A 24,667-nucleotide genomic window follows, 5' to 3' on the forward strand; every position below is an offset into this window, starting at 1 on the left:
ACACATTTGTACGGTAAGTATCGCCATACGTTGTTAACTGCGATTACTCAAGATGGGAACAAGAGAATATTCCTGCTTGCCTTTGCTTTGGTAGAGAAAGAATGCATAGCCGCTTGGTCTTGGTTTATGGCGTGTGTTCGTAAGCATGTGATGCATAGTCTAGGTTTATGTGTTATTTCCGATAGACATGCGGGCATTCTAGCAACCATGGAGGAGCCGGAATGGCAACCTCCGAATGTCCATCATAGATATTGCTTGCGGCATTTGTTAAGTAACTTCAACCGTCAAATAGGTAATGTGAAGCTCAAGAAGATGTATGGAAGGACTGCAGAGCAAAGACAACCACATAAGGTCATCGAGGGATTGAAGGCTATTGGTGTTGCTAATCGAGAAGCTCTTTTTTAGATTGATCAAGTTGGTGATATGTGTAAATGGTCAATATGTCATGATGGAGGATATAGGTATGGTGTTACTAATACCAAATTAGCCGAAGTATTCAATAACGTGATGAAGGGTGTACGTTTCTTGCCTATAAATACTCTCGTGGAGTTCACCTTCTACCGTGTTAATGATTATTTTGTTAAAAGACGTGAGAATGCAAATGTATGGCTAATTGGGGGAAGTAAGTAAACTTCACACGCCACAAGAATTATCACCCGTAACACTGAGAAGGCAAACTTCCAAGAGATCGTCGTATTTGACTACAGACGAGGCCTTTTTCAAGTTAAGACTGGACGTGGTAATAGAGCATCCGCCAAGGGTGGTAAAATACAAAGTGTGGATTTGAGAGAAATGAAATGCACTTGTAACAAACCCTCCATATATCACTTACCTTGTTCTCATGTTCTTGCCGTTTGTATTAAAAGACACCTATTGTATGAGCATTTTGTGGATCCTTGCTACACTACCCAGGGCTATGTATATACATATGAATCCATATTCATGTCGTTGATTGATAAGAGGTCATGGCCTCAATACACCGGTGTTGAGGTGATACACAATCCAGATCACATTCGTAGACTAGGAAGACCTAAGTCAAGGAGGATTACCAACGAGATGAACAAAGGATCAAGGAGGCGCAATGCTTGTCGACGGTGTGGTAGTGAAGGTCACAACACTAGAACTTGCACATCAAGGTAAACAGTATCTGTACTTGAGTATATAAACATAAAGACTATGAAACAAATAAATAACATAAGTAAACAATTTGAGTATTTCTTAAGTCTTTTTACGTATAATCATAACTACAACTTAGTTATTGTTGAATTGCAGTAGACATGGATCTAGCAGCTCCAGGCCCTCGAGACCCTAGTGTGCTTACGATGCAGGCGGATCACAGGAGCAGTGTACTATGGGATGTCCAGGTTAGTCAACTTAGTATTTTGAATGTACATGCCTTTATACTTTAACTTTATGCTAATATAATCTTTGCGTTTAGGTGTCCGATGTAGAGACCATATACACCAGGCATACCGACTCTGCTCCATGGGAGATTGACGCGCGGATCATCCCCTACCTTCAGGGAGCGAGGTTGTATGACTTCCACCTCATCGCTTATGGGAGAGTCGATCGAGCGCTGGTCACGGCTTTAGTCGAGCGGTGGCGCCAAGAGACACATACCTTCCACCTACCTCTAGGTGAGGCTACTGTCACTTTACTTGATGTAGCTGTGCTTGCACGGCTTCCCATCGAGCGTCATGCCGTCTGCACCGTTGGACGCCAACTCGAAAGTTGGCAAGATAAAGTGCATAGATTATTAGGATTCCGACCTCCCGCAGAGGTAGCCAAAGGGAGTGCGTTGCGCATAACGTGGCTTGCCCAGAACTTCTCGCACCTCCCTGAAGGTGCTGATGAGGCTACCGTTAGAGCGTATCTCTTATATCTGATTAGTGTCGTCTTGTTTTCCAACAAGACTGGCAACAGGGTACAGCTTTTGTACTTGACGTTGCTTGATGCGCCATGGGAGGTCATCTCCGGGTATAGCAGGGGTTCCGCAGCCCTAGCCTATCTGTACAGAAGACTGTGTGACGCTTCACAGAAGAACGTAAAGGAGATTGCTGGGCCCCTGATTATTCTGCAGGTAACACTAACTTTACATTTTAACGCTTTTTTTCTTAATTTGTTCTTATGTTTCGTTTACTTACTTATATCTGTAATTCATAGCTTTGGGCGTGGGAGCATATTCTCATTAGGCAACCGATGAGGAGTGTAGGACGTGGTGCATTTGTGCCACCTATTCTTCCACCCCCACATGTGCCCTATGGATCGCGGTGGTCCTTTAAGAGACGTACAAGGACCCACACTGGATCTGGCGTGGGGTTCTACCGCGATCAATTCGATCTACTTCGAGCTGACCAGGTAAAGACTGCACTTACTAGTCTTGTAGCTATCACATTGCGTAATTTATTAATTGCATTTTCACGTGTAGTTTCGATGGGACCTTTACCCCGCTAAGGCATACGCTGCATTGCCTCAGCACTCAGGCATATTGTCAGGGGCGTGGAGAGCATTTGTACCTCTGATTTGCTTCGACATAGTCAAGTGCATCTCCCTGAGCGCGTACTGCGCCAATTTGGGATGGTACAGGGCATCCTGCCGCCATATGACACAGAGGCGGAGCTCCATCACAGCTCACGCAAGGATCGGGAAACCAAGAACTGGCCTGAGATCAAATGGCGCCATGTCGCTCGTTGGGAGCACAGGCTAAAGCTGTTGACCCAAGGTGCGCCGATCGAGGCTGTAGGCGCTCTTACTTCGGCGGGTTACATGTTGTGGTTCCTCTCTATCACTCGTCGATGGATGACACCATGAGGTACATCACGGCAGCCCAATATGCTCCTATAGCACCGACGATGACACAGTTTGTAAGTATTCTTCAACGTTGATTATTATCCATAGAACTTATATGTTATACATTTCATTAATATTTCAGTCTTAATGCAGGCACAGGGCATTGCATCTGTCATCAGCTCCACCCAAGAGGAGCCTGTACGGGAGATTGCCCAAGGCATACTCCTAGGGACCCAGTTTCAGCACTTCATTCCAAAAGTCGATGTGCCCGACACCACTATGGACGAGCAGGGGTCATCTCCTCATCATGACGACGTTCATCTTGAGGAGGTAGACTTAACGTGCCCTGACTATGGTGTCGGGTCCTCACAGGGTGCTGGATCATCACATTATCAATCACCTCCCCTACCCGAGCGTCATGCGACGGCCTCTCACTATCGTAGGAGGCGTCGTAAACCGTCACAGTTAGACAGGGAACAGGAGGAGGATTAGCGTTAGTCTAATGTTTGTATATATTGAACATTAATGATATTTTTTATATATTAAACATTTGTACATATTCAATATTTGTAACATTTGGACTTTTGTATATAATTTGTAATATATATGTAGATGTATATATTTTTATCATATTATCACACGTTTATTATGAATGAAATGATGTTAAGTACTCAGAGTTTTCGACGATGAATCATTCCGTCAAGAATGCAGTATGAATTTAATAAAAAAACAAACAGATAATCATATTCAAATAGGCAAAATGCTCTCAAAAATTCAACACAATTTCATTCATGTTCAACAAATCCATATCAAATTACATAGTTCATTCGTTAAGTTAAACCACCGTCGCTAACTAAGATTGCTTCTCAAATTTTCTCATAATCCTTTCAGTCTCTTATTTCCTATGTGCTATATCATCTATTTGTCTCTTGAGATCAAACACCTCATCTTTAAGCTCTTATTTTTCTTTTTCAAGCCGTATTATTAAGTCTCTCTGCCATTTGGAACCCTCCGGAGCAATCCATCTAAAGTATGTGCAACCTAATCCTTTAACCAAGTAGAAAGGACAAGCAACAAAATCACGGTCAAGATCGAAGTCGCTCCAATCTGTATTAATCTCAACTTCATAACCACAATCACAAAGCTCTTCAATAGAATGCTCCTGTGACATCTACAGAACACATATGATATAGTAACGTAAGTAAACATTTAAAAATAATATTAACATTTATAAATTGAGAATAACACTAACATAATACCTTATGTTACCTTTAAAAATTGATTAACTAGAACAAGAATGATGGAGATTGGATACAATGAAGTAGGGAAATGATGGACTTATTTATAGAACATAATAACAACTGCTACTCTCAACTTCATAACGGCTATTTTTCAATTTAACAACGGCTAGTTTAATTCATACAAAAAAGTCAATACAAGTCAAAATTTGAGTCAAGCCTCAAGTTGCTGTTAGTAACAACGACATTAAGGATTAACCAGTCAACCTTAATGTCGCTGTTACTGACAGCGACTTGAGGCTTGACTCAAATTTTGACCATTTCATTAAACTCGCTGTTAGTAAGTGCGAGTATACACCAAGCCTAGCTTCGGAGGCAAAGATGTTTATTTTGAAAATTAAGTTTTTCCCAAGCTTATTTTTGTAATAAAGTTGTTAAATTATCTTATTTTTTTCAAATTTTCCACTCATAGAAGGGTTTCCTAATTGTTTTGAAGCCTAAACACCTATTCTCAATTTCATTCGAATTTCATCCAAGTATTATTTTATTTATTTATTTTAGATTTCCGAATTAATTTCTCGGATGTTACATTCTACCCAACTTGAAATGAATTTCGTCCCTGAAGGTAACTAAGTCTCAAGTACATACTCAAATATTCAGCTAACATACATATCGTAAAGCTATGTTATCCAATTTCTCATACTTTGTGCACTATAAGAATCTACACTCACCGACTAACTATGTTAACCATCCAGACTTTAAGGCCTAGCATTATTAAGACCTAGTACTATTCTGAAATCTTACGATTCTACTTTTTGAGTAGGCGAAACCCGCGAGCAAACGTTCATTTATTTTATAATTGAGTATATAAATTTATTTATAGGTTTTTACTTTTTGGTTGCAACTTAAAACGAAAAGATTAACAATTGTCAACTTAAAAATGTGATTTGCTCACATTATTTTTAATAATAAATGCGTCACGTGAGCATTTGTACAATATATAAACTCCTATGAATAAACAAAAGAATTGTAATACGACATAAAGTTTTAGAGTGAACATAAAATGATTGTTTTCTTTTTCTAATCCTAATGCCTAAATATAATACGTGAAAACTTAAAGAACAAGGAGTCTTAAATTTTTTTTAAATAAATACTCATAAATAAGTGGGTTTTGTTATATATATATATATATATATATATATATATATATATATATATATATATATATATATATATATATATATATATATATATATATATATATATATATATGTATATATATATATATATATATGTATATATATATATATATATATGTATATATATATATATGTATATGTATATATATATATATGTATATGTATATATATATATGTATATATATATGTATATATATATGTATATATATATATATATATATATATATATATATATATATATATATATATATATGTATGTATATATATATATATATATATATATATATATATATATATATATATATATATATATATATATATATATATATATATACATATATATATATATACATATACATATACATATATATATATATACATATATATATATAGATATACATATATATATACATATACATATATATACGTATATATATATATATACGTATATATATATATACGTATATATATATATATATATATATACGTATATATATATATATATATATATATATATATATATATATATATATATATATATACGTATATATATATATACGTATATATATATATACGTATATACGTATATATATATATATACGTATATATATATATATACGTATATATATATATATATACGTATATATATATATATATATATATAAAATAAGCGGGCGGAGGTTATCCGCATTTAACTTTTTTGACGCAACCCATTCGCTAACCTTAGACGGGTGGGCTTGGCCCACCGATAATTTGAGCATTTTAAAAATATCATGTCAAAACCCATTTATTTTTCAAATCGGATGGGTTGAATCTGACGCTGACCCACCAATAATCAACTCTACTTGAAATGATTCATTTGGATGCAAATGGGGTGGTATTGATAACAAATTAACGCTGACCCAGTAGTGTAGACTCTCTACTCTCCTCCTGATGGTTAATCTAATATAGTATGAAACAAAATTCGTCTTCTAAACATTTTGCACCTTGTTTATAACTGTGCAAGGAAGTCTATGATTTATATAGGAAGTTGACTTCATATAGACAAGCCAAAGGGGCACAAATCATAGACAGCCCTCTTTAGGGATGTAATTAGTTAAAGTTACAATTTAATTTACAAATTATATAAACTACAACATTGATGTTGAACGCTATAACATGCACAAAAATGTTTCTGGTCACATTTGCAATTTTGGGCTTGACCATTTATGACTAGAATCTTGAGTCAACAGGACAACCGAGCAAGTTTAACTATCATCATCAGGTAGGGAGTTTAGCCTTCTAAATCTCTGATCAAGTTCTTTCATCACAGCAGGCTCTTGCTTTTTCCTTTGCTTTGATATAGTATTGGTTGTCATCGAACCAATTTTGTCGAACGCCACCTTCACAAAGTCGCAAATGATTATAAATATGCATATCACCAAGCGAAGGGATAATATCAGTGCATTGTGCAAAAATAAGGCTGCATCACCGTATCGCGACCTTATCCGTATTGACCGCAATATCCATTTTGCGATCGCTACTACGACCGTGATCAAAACCCTATATAATTGCACAATAGATGTGGCTGAAAATTTCCGTTAGTTTTCGTTTGTTGTGGACGCCAAGTGGACCTGATATATTGGTTTAGGTAGTCAACTTCAATCTTTTTGGGATTATAGCTTTGGCATTGTTGTTGAGTCATTGTATGTTCAACAATTCATGCAAATTGAAAAAGTAGTTTTATCCTATTTGGCCAAAATTTCTAAGCCTAGCTTAAGTGGATTGAACAAAGCAGTTGCATCCAACTCGGTCAAAATTTATAAACCTACTTTAAGCGGATTGACAAAGCAGTTTCATTCAACTCCGCCAAAATTCCAATGCCTACTTCTAGCTGATGTGCAAGGGCTGTTCTTGACACATTCTGGGTGCCCAACTGCACAGGGCCCCAAAAATATGAGGCCTCATATATTATTTTCGTGTTATAAATAATTCATAAGGTTGTAGCAGCTGGTTAGAGCTTCTCCTACCACACACGTGGCCCGGGCTCAAAACCTGCCACAACCAAATTTTTGAAACAAAATGTTTTTTGTAGCGGGTCGGGCCCTAATTCCCAAAGTACTCTTCAGTATTCTTACGCCGGCCAAACAACTACAATTTGCATTTCTACCTCTTTTTTGTCCTATTTCTCTCACTTCCATTATTTTTCTTTTTTTTTTTTAACCAAAAATAAAGTTTTGAGTATTTAACCTTATGTATTCCTTCCCAAAAATCCAAGTTTCTCTTCATGTTTCATCTTTCCCAAAAAATAATCTTTGATTTTTACAAGTTCTCAAAATTTATTTTCTCAATCTTCTTGATAACCCAAAAGGTTTTTTACTTGGCAAATTATCAGTTTTTGAAGATGGGATATTTGATTAATTACAATGGTTTAATAATAAATATTTTCATGAAATCAATTTTTCAACCGTTTGAATCTAAATTAGGATTTTTAACCTTATATATTTATACAAGATCTAAAACATTTTATTAATCCAGCTACCCAAAAAATCAAAATTAGTGGAAAAAAGTAAATTTTTATCTTGTAGTTAGTGGTTACAAATTGGGGGAAAAATTCATTGTTATCGAAGAGTGAACTCAGTGAAGAACCTCTTGAATTCTTCAATTATAGGTATTATATTTATCAAATTTAGTTTCAAATTATGTGTTATTTGTTTCAAATTAAGTTATCTCATTATTTTTTATTTATTTTTTCTGTATAGCATAGAATTTTCAATGAGGATGACAAATGAATATGATTTATGTTGATGAAGCTTTGAGATTCTTCTGAAGAAGATATTACTTTTGGATACTCATCTTCTCACCGACTTAATCGGTGCTATCTCCTCCATCTCTTTATTTACCTTTTTTTTCTACTGCATAATTGTGTTATTATGATTCCTAAGTACTAATCAGGATCAGGAAAAAGTAAAAAACAAAAAAGGAACAACAATTAATTCAACCTTAAAAAGGTGCTCTTGAAAAGTTTTTTAAAAAAGAAACCACTACACAACCTTCAAATCTTTAAGAGGAAAATAATGTTAACTGTGATGATGTTGATATCAATACACATGTGGGTGTTAATGGTGACCACATTGATGTTTCAATTAACATAGAAAATGTTGACAATTTTGAAGACCCAACACAAGATTATGACGAATTTGATGATAATGTTAAACAAAATGAAAATAGCACGTTTGACTTATATGACCCTAGAAATTGGGATACTCTTGATATAAATTCTATTAGTACTTTGGCACTGAATGGACCTAAAAGAGATTTAGAATTGGTGAAAGGCCCAAGAAATAGTGTTAATCGTAGCTTTTCTTCGACTCACTATATAAGATCCTTGCCTGATGGTGAAACTTGTGATCGAGAATGACTTGTGTACTCAAAGGATCTTGATGGAATGTTTTGCTTTTGTTGTATGTTCTTAAAAAAAAGGATCGGTAAAAGGTGCTTTAGTTGGTGAAGGTTTTTGTAATTGGAATCATCTAAGTTTTAGACTTAGAGAACATGAAATTAGTAGTGATCGTATTTTAAATATGACTTGGTGTGAACTTCGAATTAGATTGCAAAAGAATGAAACAATAGATAACGTTTCTTTACAACAATTAAAGAAGGAGTAGTATTTGAAAAATGTGTTTATACACTTTATATGTTATTGATCAAACAAATGATTCATTGGAGAAACGATTTGAACAATTTCAATCGATATGAAGATATTTTTGGCTTACTGTTCAATTAAATTCAATAGATGATGCAAATCTCAAATCTCATTGTATTCACTTAGAATGTTCTCTTAAAAAGGAGAGGTTTCCGATATTGATTGAAATGATTTGTTCGTGGAGTTATTGTTGCTAGGATTTTATCAACTATTCCTATCACTGTTGCATCCGCATAAAGCTTTTTGAAGTTGAAATTGTTGAAGTTGTTTTTACGAAGCTTTATGTCACAAGAGAGGCTAAATGGACTTGCTTTAATGGCTATTGAAAGTGACATTTTGGAGGAAGTTGATGTTGAAAGTGCTTTAGATAATTTTGCTTCAAAACATGTGAAAAGAGCAACATTATTTAAGTGGATTGTTTGAAAACTTTAGTACTTTAAGTAATTTTAGAATGTAATTTAACAATTCATTTTGTATTAAGTATTTTTTTAAGTTGAGGCTTTATTGTTTTAATTATTTATGAAGTCCCCACTATGAACAAAATTGCAAAAATAACAAGGCCTCCACAATCTTTGCTCTACCCCTGCTCATGGTTCATTTTTACTGGAAGAATAGTTTTCGTTTCGTGGATATATTATCTCCTCAACACTTGGTAACGAAGGGGAAAGGTTTGTAGAATCCAACCCAGAGTAAAATAGAAAGAGTAAAGGAAGAGCATGCAGGTGTTTGGTATTTTGGGGCTAACACTTAGCAACCGTGCTTGACAATTGACATAAATCAACGCATCCTAATGATAGCTAACTCTAAGCAGAACAAGTTTCTGACCTAAAATCTGCTATGCCACTCAGCAAAGAAAATTTTCAGTTAAGATCTTCAACTTACCGTCAACAGATCATCAGGGTCAAACATGTGGTGTGTCGTTTTCTGCAAAATGTTTATTACGTCACCAACTTGATGCGTCAAAAGCAGCTCATCCTCTTTCATCTGCAAGTAAGAAGATAGTTTTGAGCACTCCTACTATGTTGCAAACAAGTTTGGAAGACACAGACGATAAGAGCACAAAGAGGACGAGAAAAGATCATCACCTTAAATATGGCTAAAGCTACATGAAACAAAACTGTAGCTCCTTCGTAGAAAAGGATATCCCACACCCGCATTGTTGTCTAGGGAACAAACTCCAGAAAAGAATCGTCAATTATGAGTAAGAGAAATAATAAAAAAGATAGCAGAAATAAATTTCTTGGTCCAACCTCTGAAGGCAGGCTTTTCGAAAAGAGGCATAAAAACCACTCGGTGGCAACAAGGGAGACATCAAACTCCAATGCTTCCAAATGAGCAGCTATCCTACAATATTCTTTTCCAATATGTATCATGAATGCAACTAAACAGTTGAAATCACTGGATGTCGAAATTCTAGGGGAAGTGAACGAGTACCTAGGACACTTCTTGGTGAGTAAATCCTGGAAAACTCTCTGTTCAACATGGCATCCTGAGAGGTTATTTGTGTAACAGTCATTAACTAAAACATCTTCCAATAGGACAGCAAGCATCCAAAATGCATCTTCTTCTGTCTTCATTACGAGTAATAATAATGCAGCAACATAATTTAAACCCTGATAACAAATTAAGCCAGGTAAGTCGATGCAGAGGGGGTAAAATTCAAAGGCAGTCATGGGGAGTAGAACATCAGAGACAAATGTTTTATTCAACAATTGGTACAAAAAAGAGAGCACACCCCCGTCCCCCAAAAAGAAAGGTTCTCATGCAGTAACAAATCAATGATACTTTTGTTATTGGGCTTTTACACAAAAGACCCGCATAAGAGGAGAGTTGACTACACTTAAACCCAATGAGGTTACAAATTGGTAATAAGAGGAGTAGCCCATCAAGTATATATGTTAGTCAACCTCTCTCTAATTCTTCAATGTGGGATACATATGAGTTATTTTCCAATAATCAATAGATGAATGTAGAAAATAGCAGTAAAACAATCAGCCCAAGGATGAGTGTTAGCACAAACCGAAGATCATTCACTTGTTTTGCACATAAAATAGATTCAAAAATCACCTGACAGTAACCAACATAACAATCACGAAATGAGTAACCAACAAGAACACGTCGGAGAGCTGCATGACCCTCTGGTGTATCCAACCAAGGATGGCCAGGGAAAGTTCGAGGCAAGTCCTGCATATATACAAGAACATTAATTAATTATACCATAGATTCATCATGCTTTCTAATGGATTTTCAACTCAATAAGCATTAACTTAGTTAAAATAGTGACCCACATTTGGAATTCAAATCAGTTCTAAATAAGCACAACTTAATTGCTAAACTCGTCTATTTGTTGCTATGTCAAAAGTTAGTGATGCGGCAAACAGGATCAACGTTATTTCTGGTGATTTCCAAACACTAGGCACTGCATTCTAATTGCAATGACCCTAGTATTGAAGGAAGTGATCTATATATAGTTTAAACTCAATCACTATGTGTTACTAATTCTCTTATATTGCCACACCCGACTATAGTTACAAACTAATAATGCGTTAGTAGGATCATAGAGGTCTTGAAAAATAACCACTTCTTTTCTTTCACTTCTATACGAATCGAATATATAGCTCATTTAGATCTTCAAGATCGCAACTAAATATGAATCGAATATATAGTTCATTCAGATCTACAAGATCACAACTAAGATAATGATACCAACAAAACTCACAGAATTCAAAGTATGAATAAGATTTTTGCATATTCGGCTTCACCAGGTTCAAGCTTACAAAATATCTTGTCACGCTAGCTCTGATACCATATCAAGGAACCAACTCAACCAAAAGCTTAAGCTGAATGGTTGAGACATTATGATATGTTATATACTCTGACATAGACCACCATCAACAATTGTAATTTCTCATCACATTAAACATTAATAACATGTATTTAGAACGTCAAAACTCAATTTTTCATTACATTAGGTTTTGGGAGGGAACTACCCATGGACACAAAACTATGCAGGCTTACCTACTGTATCACGAGTTCAAGACGAACACATTCTATGTTCCAATGCTTGATTGAACGAAGTGCACACTCAGAACCTCGAAACCAGAACAACATTATTATCCTAATCTTCAACTAAACTCAAATCATATGCTAATAATATAAAAACAGACAATCAATTTGAGATTGATTATCAGCAACACAGTCATTTGTAAATTTTAAATCAAAATCAGCAGCAAACAATTCAATTTGATGACTCAGTACAACCAATAGTCATCCTGCAAATATAATACAAGAAACAATCCAAAAAAAAAAGGCCACAATCAGGCTTCCATCTTTCAACAGTAAAAAAAGACCAATTCAACATTTGAACTCACATGATCAATCTGTTTGGTAGCAGCTGTAGCCTTGCCCTCGGTGGCCTTGATAAGATCATCATAATAACTCTCAGGCACAGTGGATTTTTTCTTAGCAGCACCAGATAAAGCAAACCAAATCTTAGGCCTTAAAACAGGAGGAATTCCCTTCCTAATTAGCTTCTTTAATGTGATAGCATTAGCTAAAGCTGATAATTTAAGGGAAGCTTTAAGGGTTGATGAGGCTTGAGTATGAAGATACCAATTTGCACCTTTGCTAGCTTCTAATGCCCACCATACCCTTCCTTGTTCCCTTACTTTCTCTCTTACCTCATTCAATACATTTACATCATCCACATTTCCTTCCACTGAAAACCCATAAATATCTTGGAATTTCACTGTCAAATTCGCCCTCCTTGTATGAATACTTGGCCTGTAATTTATTACATGAGCCTGATATTCACATGAAATATTTTTCCTGCTCTCTGTCCCATACATTTCTATAGGATCAAAGGTGTAAATAGATCAAGATTTTAAGAAGAGATAATGAGGAGAGGAACCAATTGCTGAGATTTGATCAAATTTATCAAAACATGAGGAAAATAGCTTTAATTCAAAATACCCAAATAGAAAAACCTCAAATTTGGTCCAACAAATGCTTACAATTCAAAATTTAAGAAGATTGTTGTAGAAAGATATGATTTTTCAGCTAAATGACTACATCTAGGATCTGGGAACAACAAAATTCAACACAGCCCCTTAAAAAGATAGAAAAATGAATCTAAATGAGGGAAATTTGAAAACTATACACACCCTTATTTATCCAAATGCCTTCATAAAAATGATTGGATCAAAATGAACAGATGAAACCAGATAAACATGAAATGATAAGACAAGAAAAGAACAAAGCAACAAGATGTACCCACAGAATAAATTATTTATTCAAAATATTTCAAACAAAATAAGTTTAAAAAATGATCAAATGAACAAGGAAAAAAAGCAACTTTTTTTCCTTGTGCTCAATTAAGCAATAATCTGAAAATTCAGGAGAAAAAGGATAGAAAGGAAGAAAGAGGTCTAATGTTGAACACCAAAAGAAAAATCCCCGACGAGTGCGGGATTTGAGGATATTGTAGAAGGCTCCTAACTGGACGATGGAAAGAGGAGAGAGAAAGAAGAGAGTGAGGTGGTCACGAATTCACGATGGAGAATCAGCTTCTGTCCGTGTTGAAACTTGAAACCACCTAAGAGCACTCTGTGAGTAATAAAAATTTTTCAATCAAACAAAATTTTTACACCAAAGGACAAGCTGGTCTAAATTCTTCAATCCTACTCCCTCTCTATCCTAAAGAGCTTGTAATATCACACTGATATGAGAAAATGAGAAAAAAATTATGTGAATAACAATTAAATAAAGTGATAAAAATGTTATTTAATATAAAAATATTATAATAAAAGTATTGATAAACTCATTAAAAATAATAGAAATGAGAATAATATAATTTCTTTGGTTTTTGTATTTTTATTTTTGGATTTATCTTAGATATTTTCTTATTAGGACAATTATTAAATTTTAAAGATCTCTAGTGATTTTGTTTATGAATAGTATCAGGACAAAAAGTAGACCTTGTTAATGAAAACTAAGTTGTTTGTTTATTTGCGTTTTATTATTATTGTAAATAAATGTGCGACTCGAGCTAATGTAACATTACTTGTATTTGATGATAGTTGATACTATGAAGAAGAATTCAAAACTACTCAATGATTTGTTTGGAAATATACATTTTATTTACAAATAAATTTTAAATTTGAGGTGAATTTTTTGTTTGGATGAATTAGAATTTTAAATTTTAAATTTAACTCAAATTTACGGGGAATTAAAAATAAATGTGACACATAGAATCGAAAATAACCACTCAATAGCTATCATTTGCGAATTCTAACTTGGAGATAGCATTTTCTTTTCAAATGGTATTGTATTTCCTTAATAGGAATTGAATTGAAAAGTTTAAGAAAATTATATGATATCCAATTATCCATACTCATTTGGCAGCTACAAATTCACAAAGATTTGATTATCAAAATTAACAATATTTATTTTACAACTATTCAATTATAAACTAACACTGAATTTGAATTTGAATTTGAATTTAAATTTAAAATTCATAGTTTAGAAATTCAAAACTGAACTCTAACAATTTAAAATTCAACTGAATATCAAATATTCATAAGATCGATAAAGCACAGAATTACTAAACAGGAGCCATGACCTAATGCTAAAACAAATAAGAGCTTGCTTGAAAGAATAAGGTGCGTTCGAATGAGCGCCTCAAATGCTTAAATGAGCAACTTATATTTTTCGCTTTGTTTATTCATGTATTAGCTTATTCCCTTGTTTGGTTGAATAGACAGTTGGGATGCTCGTTCGAGCATATAATTCTATCAAGATTTTATGAAAAATTTCATGTGGTGACCACAAGTTTTTGGTTTTTCCCACGTGGTGAACAAACATTTTATAATCTGTGTGGTGACTTTAAGCTTTTAACTTTTTCACTTGGCAGACAAAACGTTAATGCTATGTTTGAGAATGAGGATTTCATATAAAAATATAGATTTGACTCAAATTTAGAGTTCGGCAAATATAAAAATTTCAATTTTGGATTTGAGTCAAATCCACAAATGTTACACAAATGGTTAAAGATGAGAATTTGAAGATGACCACTCAAACCTTGTCACTCTCAAATTCTATATTAATGATTGCATAACTAAAATCTATAATTTAAAATATGCTTGTTTCCAAACGCAACCTAAGGTTTTTGTCAAATTTACGTAATTATTATTTATCGCAACGACTTTTTTTCATAAAAACAAATGCCCTAATCATCTTTAAAGGACACTTTGTTGAAAATATGTTTGAAATGAGTACTTAATTTAAAAAAGAATTTATATTTTTTCTACCACATGAAAAATTGAAAAGCTCGGGTGCACCATGCAAATTAAAAAAATATTCATTTATCACGTGAAAATTTTAAAATTTGGAGTTACTATGTGAAATTTTTCAGATTATTTTTATGTTATAATCCTAATGTAAATAAACTATGTTTAATATAAGTAAACCTTATTACGATCCCCATAATAATCAGCCGAAGAATTAATAGTTAGCTTAATAAAAAACCTAAACCTCAAACATATTAATACTAGAAATATCTCTATATCGTAAGACTTATTTCTTGATCATCAATCAATAGAAGATCACCAAGAAGAAGATACTCCTAATTGCATACAATGTGTTCTTTAATTACGGCCTTCTTTATTATTAGCACAACACTACCCTTAGATATATATTGCATTCTAGTGTTCAGATATTAATTTTGCTAAGTTGTTCATCATTGGGTAATCAAATTATTAGTATTAAAAAAATGATAAATTCTTTAAAAAATGCCATGAAATTAATTAGGTATATTGTAATTTATTTTCTGTGGAGATAGGATGATCAAAAAGTAAAATTCGACTATTTGGAGGAAGAATATTATTCCTTTGGTAGTTTATTATTCGTTTAGAAAAAAAAAAAAACTTTGGTTCAATAATCAATTTATAGAACAATTGATAAATTAAATGTAAGAATCACTAGTGAAAACGAAGATGTATTAGAGTTCGAACAATGTGTTTCAAACTCCAATATTGCCAAGATCGAGTGTATGAAGTTTAGTGACAAACAAATTACGCTATCAATGATATCGATGTTTGTAGGAGAAAGTAAAGCTATAAAACGACACAAAGATTTAACGAGGTTCACCCAACTAAGGCTACGTCCTCCAGTGTGTAGTATCTTTTATATTATCAAAAGGAGTTCAAAGAACTCTCAAATAGGGAGAATTACAATAGAGAAGAGATATAAGCTAGTGTTTGGCTTGGGGTGTATTTGTGGATTGATTACAATGTGAGTATGAGAGCTCTATATATAGCACTAGATACAAGAATATCAATAACTCTCTTGAATACAATATTAATATAGGGTAATGAATAATATGAAATAATTCCAAGAACTTGAAAGGTCGAAAAACAGCATCCCATGCACATCAGAGGATCCGCTCGACCGGATCAGAGAGCTCGCTCGGTCGAACGAGTATCAGCTGCATTCTGGAGCATTCTGTCTGACCGCTCGACTTACCAATATGGCTCGCTCGGTCGAGCAGCCTGGTCGAGCGGAACTTCAGAGAGCTTCTGACAGAGTTGCTCGACTTTACATTGTAGAGCATCTTGAATCAACCTTTCCACTTCTTCATTAAGTCCCATAACTCTCACACTTCATTACCTTATTAATCCATACTTAATCACCATCATAAATCAATCATCAAAACCAAACTTAATACATCCACATTAACACATTCATGGGATTCCATCCCAAAGGTCACACATGAATGCACCTCATCAATTGTGCACTCAAGTCACACCAATCACAACAACTAGATGAAGCAAAATAGACAAAAAAATATTCACGGCTCACTTGCATTGACAATAAATATTTAAGGAGTAAAAAAAGTCAAACTAATGGAACAAAGGTAATTAAAGATGCAAATTAAATTAATTGTGAAAGAGGTAGAATAAAAGTAAACTAAAAAGGATGAACAAAAAATGAAGATGATTTCCCACATTTGGAGAAAAAGATTTTCCCCATCCTCCCCTAGAGTAAATTTAATCCCAAAATGAGGAAATTAATTGCTATTTTATCAATTTTTCATTACTTTTTAATTAATTTTTCCACCTCTCTAACAATCAAATTCATTTAATCATCTATTTAACTAACTTTGTTTTCTTACTTTGACTTTTATTTATCCCTTAAGTATTTACATTTAATCCAAGCTGAACCTTAATATTGATTAGTTAGGGTATGAAATATTTAAGATACTTATTTTTCACTAAAATAAAAAAAGTAACTCAATTATTTGAACCCACAAGTTTCAACCAAAGTATGCACACAAGAACAATAAAAAAACTCTCATAGACTATATTTTTCATGTGGTGGCAAGTTTTTCTACTTCAATGCACTTTATTTTTATTTAATTCATTTGAGTTTAATTGTATTAATTAGTTTATTGAATTTAGTATGACTAAGTTTTGTTTAATTTAGTTCATTTTTACACATTATGTTATTCTTAGTATTCATTATCCACTTAAGTGAACAATTACTTCAGTATATTTCATTCAATTAGTTTGACCTTGCTTAATTTAGTTTAGATTATTAGTTTAATTCAATCCAATTATATTCTACCAAGAGAATAATAGTTTATTACTAGAGTCGAGAAAAATATCTTTTTCCAATTGAGAATATTATTTGTCACTAGGGGTTCATAGATAGGGATTGCCTTACTCTCTAATTTTGGGTATATATCGGAAAAACTCTCAGACATTTAAAATTCAAAGATTGTTATGTGATACTAAAATAATCAAAATAGATCAAAAATAAGTTGACCAAAACATAATTAGAGTGAGAATCAAATTTTATTTAATTTCAATAAGTAAAGTTATGAATTTGATTTTCACTTCACAAATTCTTACTTGAGATCGTTTTTATAAAAAACGCGTGTTAAATGGGCCAGCCCATCATTACTAAAAGTAACTACCAAAAAATGTGCGCTATATAATCTTATTTGAAGTTGGTGTTATAACCTACTGAAGTTGGTATTATAACTTATTGAAGTTGGTATTTGGAGTTGGTGTTATAACCCATTAAAGTTGATATTTGTAATAGGTATTATAACCTATTTGAAGTTGATGTTATAATCTACTGAAGTTGGTATTATAACCTATTAGAGTTGGTATTATACCAACTCTAATAGGTTATAGTAGGTTATAATAGATTAAAATGTTAGGTCCAAAGACTAATTTTAATAAGTTATAATATCAACTTTAATAGGTTATAACACCAACTCCAAATGAGTTATAATACCAACTTTAATAGGTTATAACATCAACTCCAAATACCAATTTTAATAGATTATAATACCAACTTCAATTAACACCGACATTAATGGGTTATAACACCAACTCCAAATAGGATCTAACTCGTGCGCCTGTTTATAGGTTTTTTTTCTTTTTTTAATTATTGGGTCTGGGCCTGAAGACCAAAGATCATCTCTTAGATGAGGCGTTGTTTTCACGTACCTCTCTTCTCTTTCAGCCTACTCTTTAATATAAACAAATAAAAAAAACCATAATTTGAGCACTTTTTAAATTTAAAAAAGCATATTTCTCACTTATCACAATATGTTTCTATTTCTATATTCTATTTAATATAAATGTATTATGATTGAGACACAAAATTAATTTACCCGATTACCTCTACATCAAACACATGGATTTACAAAGTAAGACAAAAAAAATTTTAAGGATTGAGAATTGGTCTAATTTACTTTATATAAGTTATTGATTTTAATTTTTTTAGAATTTATTGGGGAGAAGAAATAAAGATAGAATTGCATGAATAAGAAAAGACTATGACATTCATTACGCAAGGCCAGAGGCAGTTGGTGAAGTTAGACCACTTCTTTCCTACTACGTTATTTGTATGATAATATCACATAGTGTGCCCAACTAACACAAAGCTAGAGGAATACTACAATTTGGTAATGTTTTAGGAGTATTTCCAAGGACTTGGTCCAAGTAGCCTCCTATAACCAGAAATAACAATTCTAATTAAAATATATCAAGATTTTGACAGAATTGGTATAATATATTTAATTTCCTTTGTACTATTGAAAGTTTCGTTGATGAAAGGAGTAATTAGGCTACTTCCTAATTTTCGAATGGAAAAGCCATTAGTAGAATCTCAAAATTTTACTCTTCTAATTCTGCCCAATTTTTACTCAAAAACTGCACATAATTAATAATAAAATATGCCCCAAAGAACAAAAAATAAAACCGGATACCCGGTGTCCTGACCCGGCTTATCCGGATACCCAAAATTCGGGTACCTACTAATGAACACCCCTATTTAGTCTATATATATATGTGTGTGTATGTATATATATATTTAGGGTTAATTTTTGTTGGGCCTTGTAGATAAAATACCCAAGTAAAATATACTTAGGGCTTTAATTTCTATCGAGTGATTATGAAGTATGCGCAAACAGTGGCAACACAACGAACCTCATTCCTCAAGATTTTTGCATAAGCGTTTAAAATTAACGTTTCCTTAATGGTTCATATAAATAACAGTTTGTGGACGTTTTTTCGTATCTTCCATCCACACCCTACACAACATAGAAATTTTAATACTAATTAATATATATATATATATATATATATATATATATATATATATATATATATATATATATATATATATATATATATATATATATATATATATATATATATATATATATATATATTATAATACCAATTACGACATATTATGATACTAATTATAATATCAATTATAAAATATTATAATATATTTTAATATTATAATACCCAATCATAACACATTATAATATCAAATAATAATACTATAACACCAATTATAAAAAAATAATAGTTTACACTTACCTATATACTTTCAACCCATTGTCTTGAGTGATTTCGACCACATAACACGATATAAATACTTTGAACTCCTCTTCGAAATCTGTAACACCCCAAAATTTCCAACCCCTTAAACGAAACCAAAATCGTAAGAGACTGGAGGAAATTCGGGTGTTACATAAAGAAAGAAAAGAAACGTTAAAGATTAACTTAAAAAGGTGAGTGAGTGAAAATTTCGGCAGCATCTCTACTGAAATTGAGGATATAATGTAGATCGATAAATGGAGTAATTCAATTAAACTAAGCGAAGGTATCAAAGCCCTCCAAAAGATGTCACGACGGGATGAATCATCGTTGGCTCATCAATTCACTAATTCCAACACGGATCGTGGTTCCAATGTTAACGCATCGGTTTAACAGATATAAAAGAACTATGCTTACGATCATACATCCAGAAACTACGCTGCGAGCTATAACTTTACTAGGAATCACATGGCTAAAGAAAACGTGATTATACAATCCAAAACTTAACAATTAATATAAGAGCTACAACGTTAGGCTAATCGTATAGTAATTGCTATAATCGCACTCCACTCTTTCCCCAATGCCAAGCAAAAGAAGCTCCTATACTTGTTATGCCAAGCTATGATCCTCCTGTTGCTCAACATAATGACCATAGTCAAATGTGTCATAGCAGGAACATCATATATAGGAAGTGATGAACAAACAACAAAAAACACATACACGTTGGTAATCAATGAACTTATAACAATTAGAGTCATTGAATAAACGATAGACAACGATATAGCACAACAATAACGAATCTACTCATCTGTCTAAACACCTCTATTTACTCATGATTTCTCTTACAAACTACTAATCCCTCGAAGTATATTCAAAGGTAGTGGATCTTTTCTCTATCCATGACATAGTGACACGGGGCCAAGGGCGTTATCGACCACCCGGCGCCCATGGCAAAGTATGAGCTCATACCCCCTCCAGCTAACCCTCTAAGGTCCTACCTTTTGGAAATCTAACACACTGGGGTATCAATCCAGTGAAGAGACCACCATATTGGGGTTTGCAAGGCCCACATGGTAACACCTCGGTCAAGGGGCGGTATCAGCTACCTGACGCCCAATGACAAAAGTATGCTCATACCCCCCTTATGGTGATCCCGTTGGATCTCACCTAGGGGACTACTAAATAAACTGGACATAATCCAGTTGAGTCACGCTAACTAATCATAATCAAGGCTCAATAACTAGGGAATCATTTCGATACCACACACAATCATAGTGCGTTCTCTACAATTTAGGAATTTGTTCTCATAGCCTCTTAATGCTTTCATTTTACTTGCCTATGCCACTATTATGACTATTTGATAGCATAGTCTACTTTTTGGCGCTCTATAATTCTAATACAATGCATATAATCATTAAATATTGATAATATCTATGAATATGATAATTAACTAATGCGTGTACGTACCTACAAGCGTCACTGCACGACCAAAAGTTACAAAAGTCACCCAACTAAGGTTCTACTTTCCTCTTATGAACTGGAAACCTATACAAGTTAGGAATAGAATTAATAAGTTCCCTTAACTACTTTGTCATACCAACTAAAGGCCTAAGTAACCACTATCACCTATTCAGTATGAGTTTTCGAATACCCTAGCACACACACAACTCATTTAATACAAGTTAAAATCATTAACTCAACACAACATAAGTCTTTTCACCAATTTAAAAGTAAAAGCATATGTGAATCGTTCCTTTTCATCAACAAATATCGGTTCGCGTTACCCAAAAATAACCAATCACAACTAAGCCTCACAATTTTAATATAACACTTATATGACAAGAAGGAAAATCTTAGAGTTATCGAATCGCGATATCATTTGTTACATTCTCCAAAGCTAGAAAGAACTAGGATCAAACATCACGACAAGGAACTTAACGACCTTCTACAATAAGTTAGTATTATTCTCATGGCCTCACTAAAATTATGCATTATGACTTCAATAACAACCTAATAAGAGTACTTGTAATTCACAACAATTAACCCACAACAATTAGCAACTATTATTCCCAATTTAACGACCAAAATCACCCCCATAGTCAACTACAATCATCACCATTACTAATTATCACAACAATAATCAATCAACTAAGTCTCAAAACAACTTTTAAGGTTATTTAATCAATCATCACTCCACCGAAATATAGCATAAAACACACATTATTAGTAATTTCATCTCTAAATCCAAGCCCTAGTCATTTCATGTTCAAAGATAATACTTTTAACTATTATCCAAAGCAAGAATCAATAAAACTAGTACACCGCCAAAAATGTAACTGAAAGCCCACGCCATTACTATTATTGTACAAAGATAACACTTTTAACTATTATTATTATTATTATTATTATTATTATTATTATTATTATTATTATTATTATTATTATTATTATTATTATTATTATTCTTTTTATTTTATTTTATTTTATTTATTTATTTATATTCTAAATTCACTTTCTTGAAATGCCCAACTAAGAAAGTTCACTTATATGTGCTCACAAGTTCTAATAAATAGAATAATTTCGATTCGAACCTCTTTATTTTAGTAATTGCAAATTTATTTTTAATATAAATATGTTAATGTTTGAATTCATTTGTGAATGAAATTTATTAAGACTAACTCAGAATAATTTAATATATTTATAAAATATCCAAAAGTGATTATAATAATAATAATTAATGACGTCATAAAAAATGACGGGGTGTTAAAAAATTTCTATATAGAGTTGCAGTGTATACCTCGGCTGCATGTTTGAGAAAACCGAAAATACGCAGACTTGATGTTAGTGTTGTTCTTGAATAGTAAAATTCTGCTTCCATCTCTCTTTTCCTCCATCGTTCTACGGTATTTTGAAAAATCCTTTAAAATTGCGTCAAACTTGTGGTTTTTGTTGCTTCAAATCCAATGACACTATTAGTTGATTCACTTCTTTGTGAAGATAGAATCCCGGCAGAGAAGAAGTCTTTACTTAATCCTGTACACCACTTGTGTCTTATTTTGTATAGACGATCAAACCATTTTTATATTTCTTCATTTTTTTTCATTTTGTAGGTGGGTACCATATTATCCCAACACTCATTAAATTCATCTTCACTATTGCATCCATCAAGCATCTATGAAATGCTTCCTTAAAGGCTGCATTTGACTTCAACGATCCAAATCGTGAAACTGCTTTCCATCCGGAAAAACCTACCGATTATAAGACCAAATGTAAGATATTATTTCACCAAAATTAGTTCTATATGACAGCAAATGTAAGATATTACAAGACCAAATATTTTTCACCTTTTCAATTGCTTTTGACATCGCAAAGTCTTGATTAGTGAAGATTGACATTGAGGATTTGTTGGTAATAACCTTCTTAAATTGACCAAGAACCCATTCAAATGATTCCACTTTTTCGTCGGCGATAAATGCACACCCAAACATAACAATTTTCCAATGATTAATAATCCCCATTATTGAACCACATATAAGATTATAGCGATTGGTGCGGTAGGTTGTGTCAAATATGACAAAATCTCTGTAAATTTTGTAGTCCTCCCTCATCATACTATCACTCCAAAATAGAGCTATAAGTTGTCCTTGTTCATTCAATTTTACACGATAGTAAAAATCGGGATCCTTTTCCGATTCTTCCATCAGCTTGTCAATTACCGTCTGAGCATCACCCCCTTCTATTGCTTTGATTCTCAACCTGACGAAAATATAATACCATAAATGGTATATTATAAGGTCAAATACTATTACATATAATATCATAAATATACGTTAAAAACACCAGCTATACAGTGCTATATAACCAAATATTGTATTATATAAGAACAAATGTTTATAGTTATAATTCCAAATATAATATGATATGACTCCAAACATGTATCATAAAATGATGTTTAATGTTTTTACCTATTTACATAGTTTATATGATCGGATAGTGTATGCCTAACGTACTCATCACTTCCTGCATCTTGAGACAAATATCTATAAGCAGTGGTTTGACTGATGCTTGTCTCTTCAAATGATTTAATGGTATCAATCTTCTCTGCAACTGATACATGCCTTTCAAAATGATGAAGGTGCTGCCATTTAGCCCTTGTAAGCTCATGTGTGTGCAAGATGATGTGCTGCTTAATATAATATAGTCCACTTTCATTATCCAATTTTATTCGTATCCTTGCCTTACAGTAGTATCTTCTTGTTGGGATGAATTTTATCTTTTTGAGCTTGTTTGGATGTTCTAGTGCTTGAATTGAAGGATCTACATGGTGTGTTTTCCCTTCACATGAATACACATAGTACTTCTCTATGACAATATCCTTTCTTGTTCTTTAGGTGTATTTTTTAATGCTAAAACCCGTTACTCGTGCATGTGATATGTATAGCTACTCAAGCTCTTCTATTGTTTGGGCTGAAATGCCTTCAAGTGAACCAAATAAGTCTACTTTTGATAAGTCAACAACACATTTCATTGCGCTTGAGACATTTTCAATTGCACCTGAAACCTTGAAACCTTAGTGTTTTCATTTTGTTCACCTATATAACAACAAATATATCTTATTACAAAACCAAATATATCTTATTATAACACCAATTATATTTCAATACAACACCAAATATATTTTAAAATATATTTAATTATATTTCAATATAACTCCGAAATTGCTATGTTAAACTTTAAAATATATTATACTATGATCCCATATATACTATATTATAATATAAAATACATTTAATATATTATAAACTCAAATCTATTATTTTATAATATCAACGACATGCTATTATAACTACAAAA

At 32.7% G+C, this 24,667-nt stretch overlaps 2 protein-coding genes across 2 annotated transcripts; both read right to left on the reverse strand.

The window, feature by feature from the left end:
- Window positions 1-6,194: 6,194 nt before the first annotated feature.
- LOC130805288 (uncharacterized) lies at window positions 6,195-13,643 on the reverse strand. The gene is made up of 7 exons (XM_057669983.1): window positions 12,284-13,643; window positions 10,980-11,096; window positions 10,347-10,525; window positions 10,163-10,256; window positions 9,998-10,075; window positions 9,795-9,896; window positions 6,195-6,609 (listed from the first exon to the last, which is right to left on the reverse strand). Exons 1-7 carry the CDS (start codon window positions 12,758-12,760, stop codon window positions 6,475-6,477), a joined length of 1,182 nt encoding a protein of 393 aa, XP_057525966.1. The 5' UTR covers window positions 12,761-13,643; the 3' UTR covers window positions 6,195-6,474.
- LOC130805506 (protein FAR-RED IMPAIRED RESPONSE 1-like) lies at window positions 13,461-24,341 on the reverse strand. The gene is made up of 8 exons (XM_057670280.1): window positions 24,290-24,341; window positions 23,779-24,148; window positions 23,139-23,569; window positions 22,932-23,061; window positions 22,611-22,765; window positions 19,814-19,892; window positions 14,207-14,315; window positions 13,461-13,517 (listed from the first exon to the last, which is right to left on the reverse strand). The coding sequence occupies exons 1-8, from the start codon at window positions 24,339-24,341 to the stop codon at window positions 13,461-13,463; spliced, it is 1,383 nt and encodes a 460-aa protein (XP_057526263.1).
- Window positions 24,342-24,667: the final 326 nt, after the last annotated feature.

Source organism: Amaranthus tricolor, chromosome 2, assembly GCF_026212465.1.
Source record: "Amaranthus tricolor cultivar Red isolate AtriRed21 chromosome 2, ASM2621246v1, whole genome shotgun sequence".
NCBI lineage: Eukaryota > Viridiplantae > Streptophyta > Magnoliopsida > Caryophyllales > Amaranthaceae > Amaranthus > Amaranthus tricolor.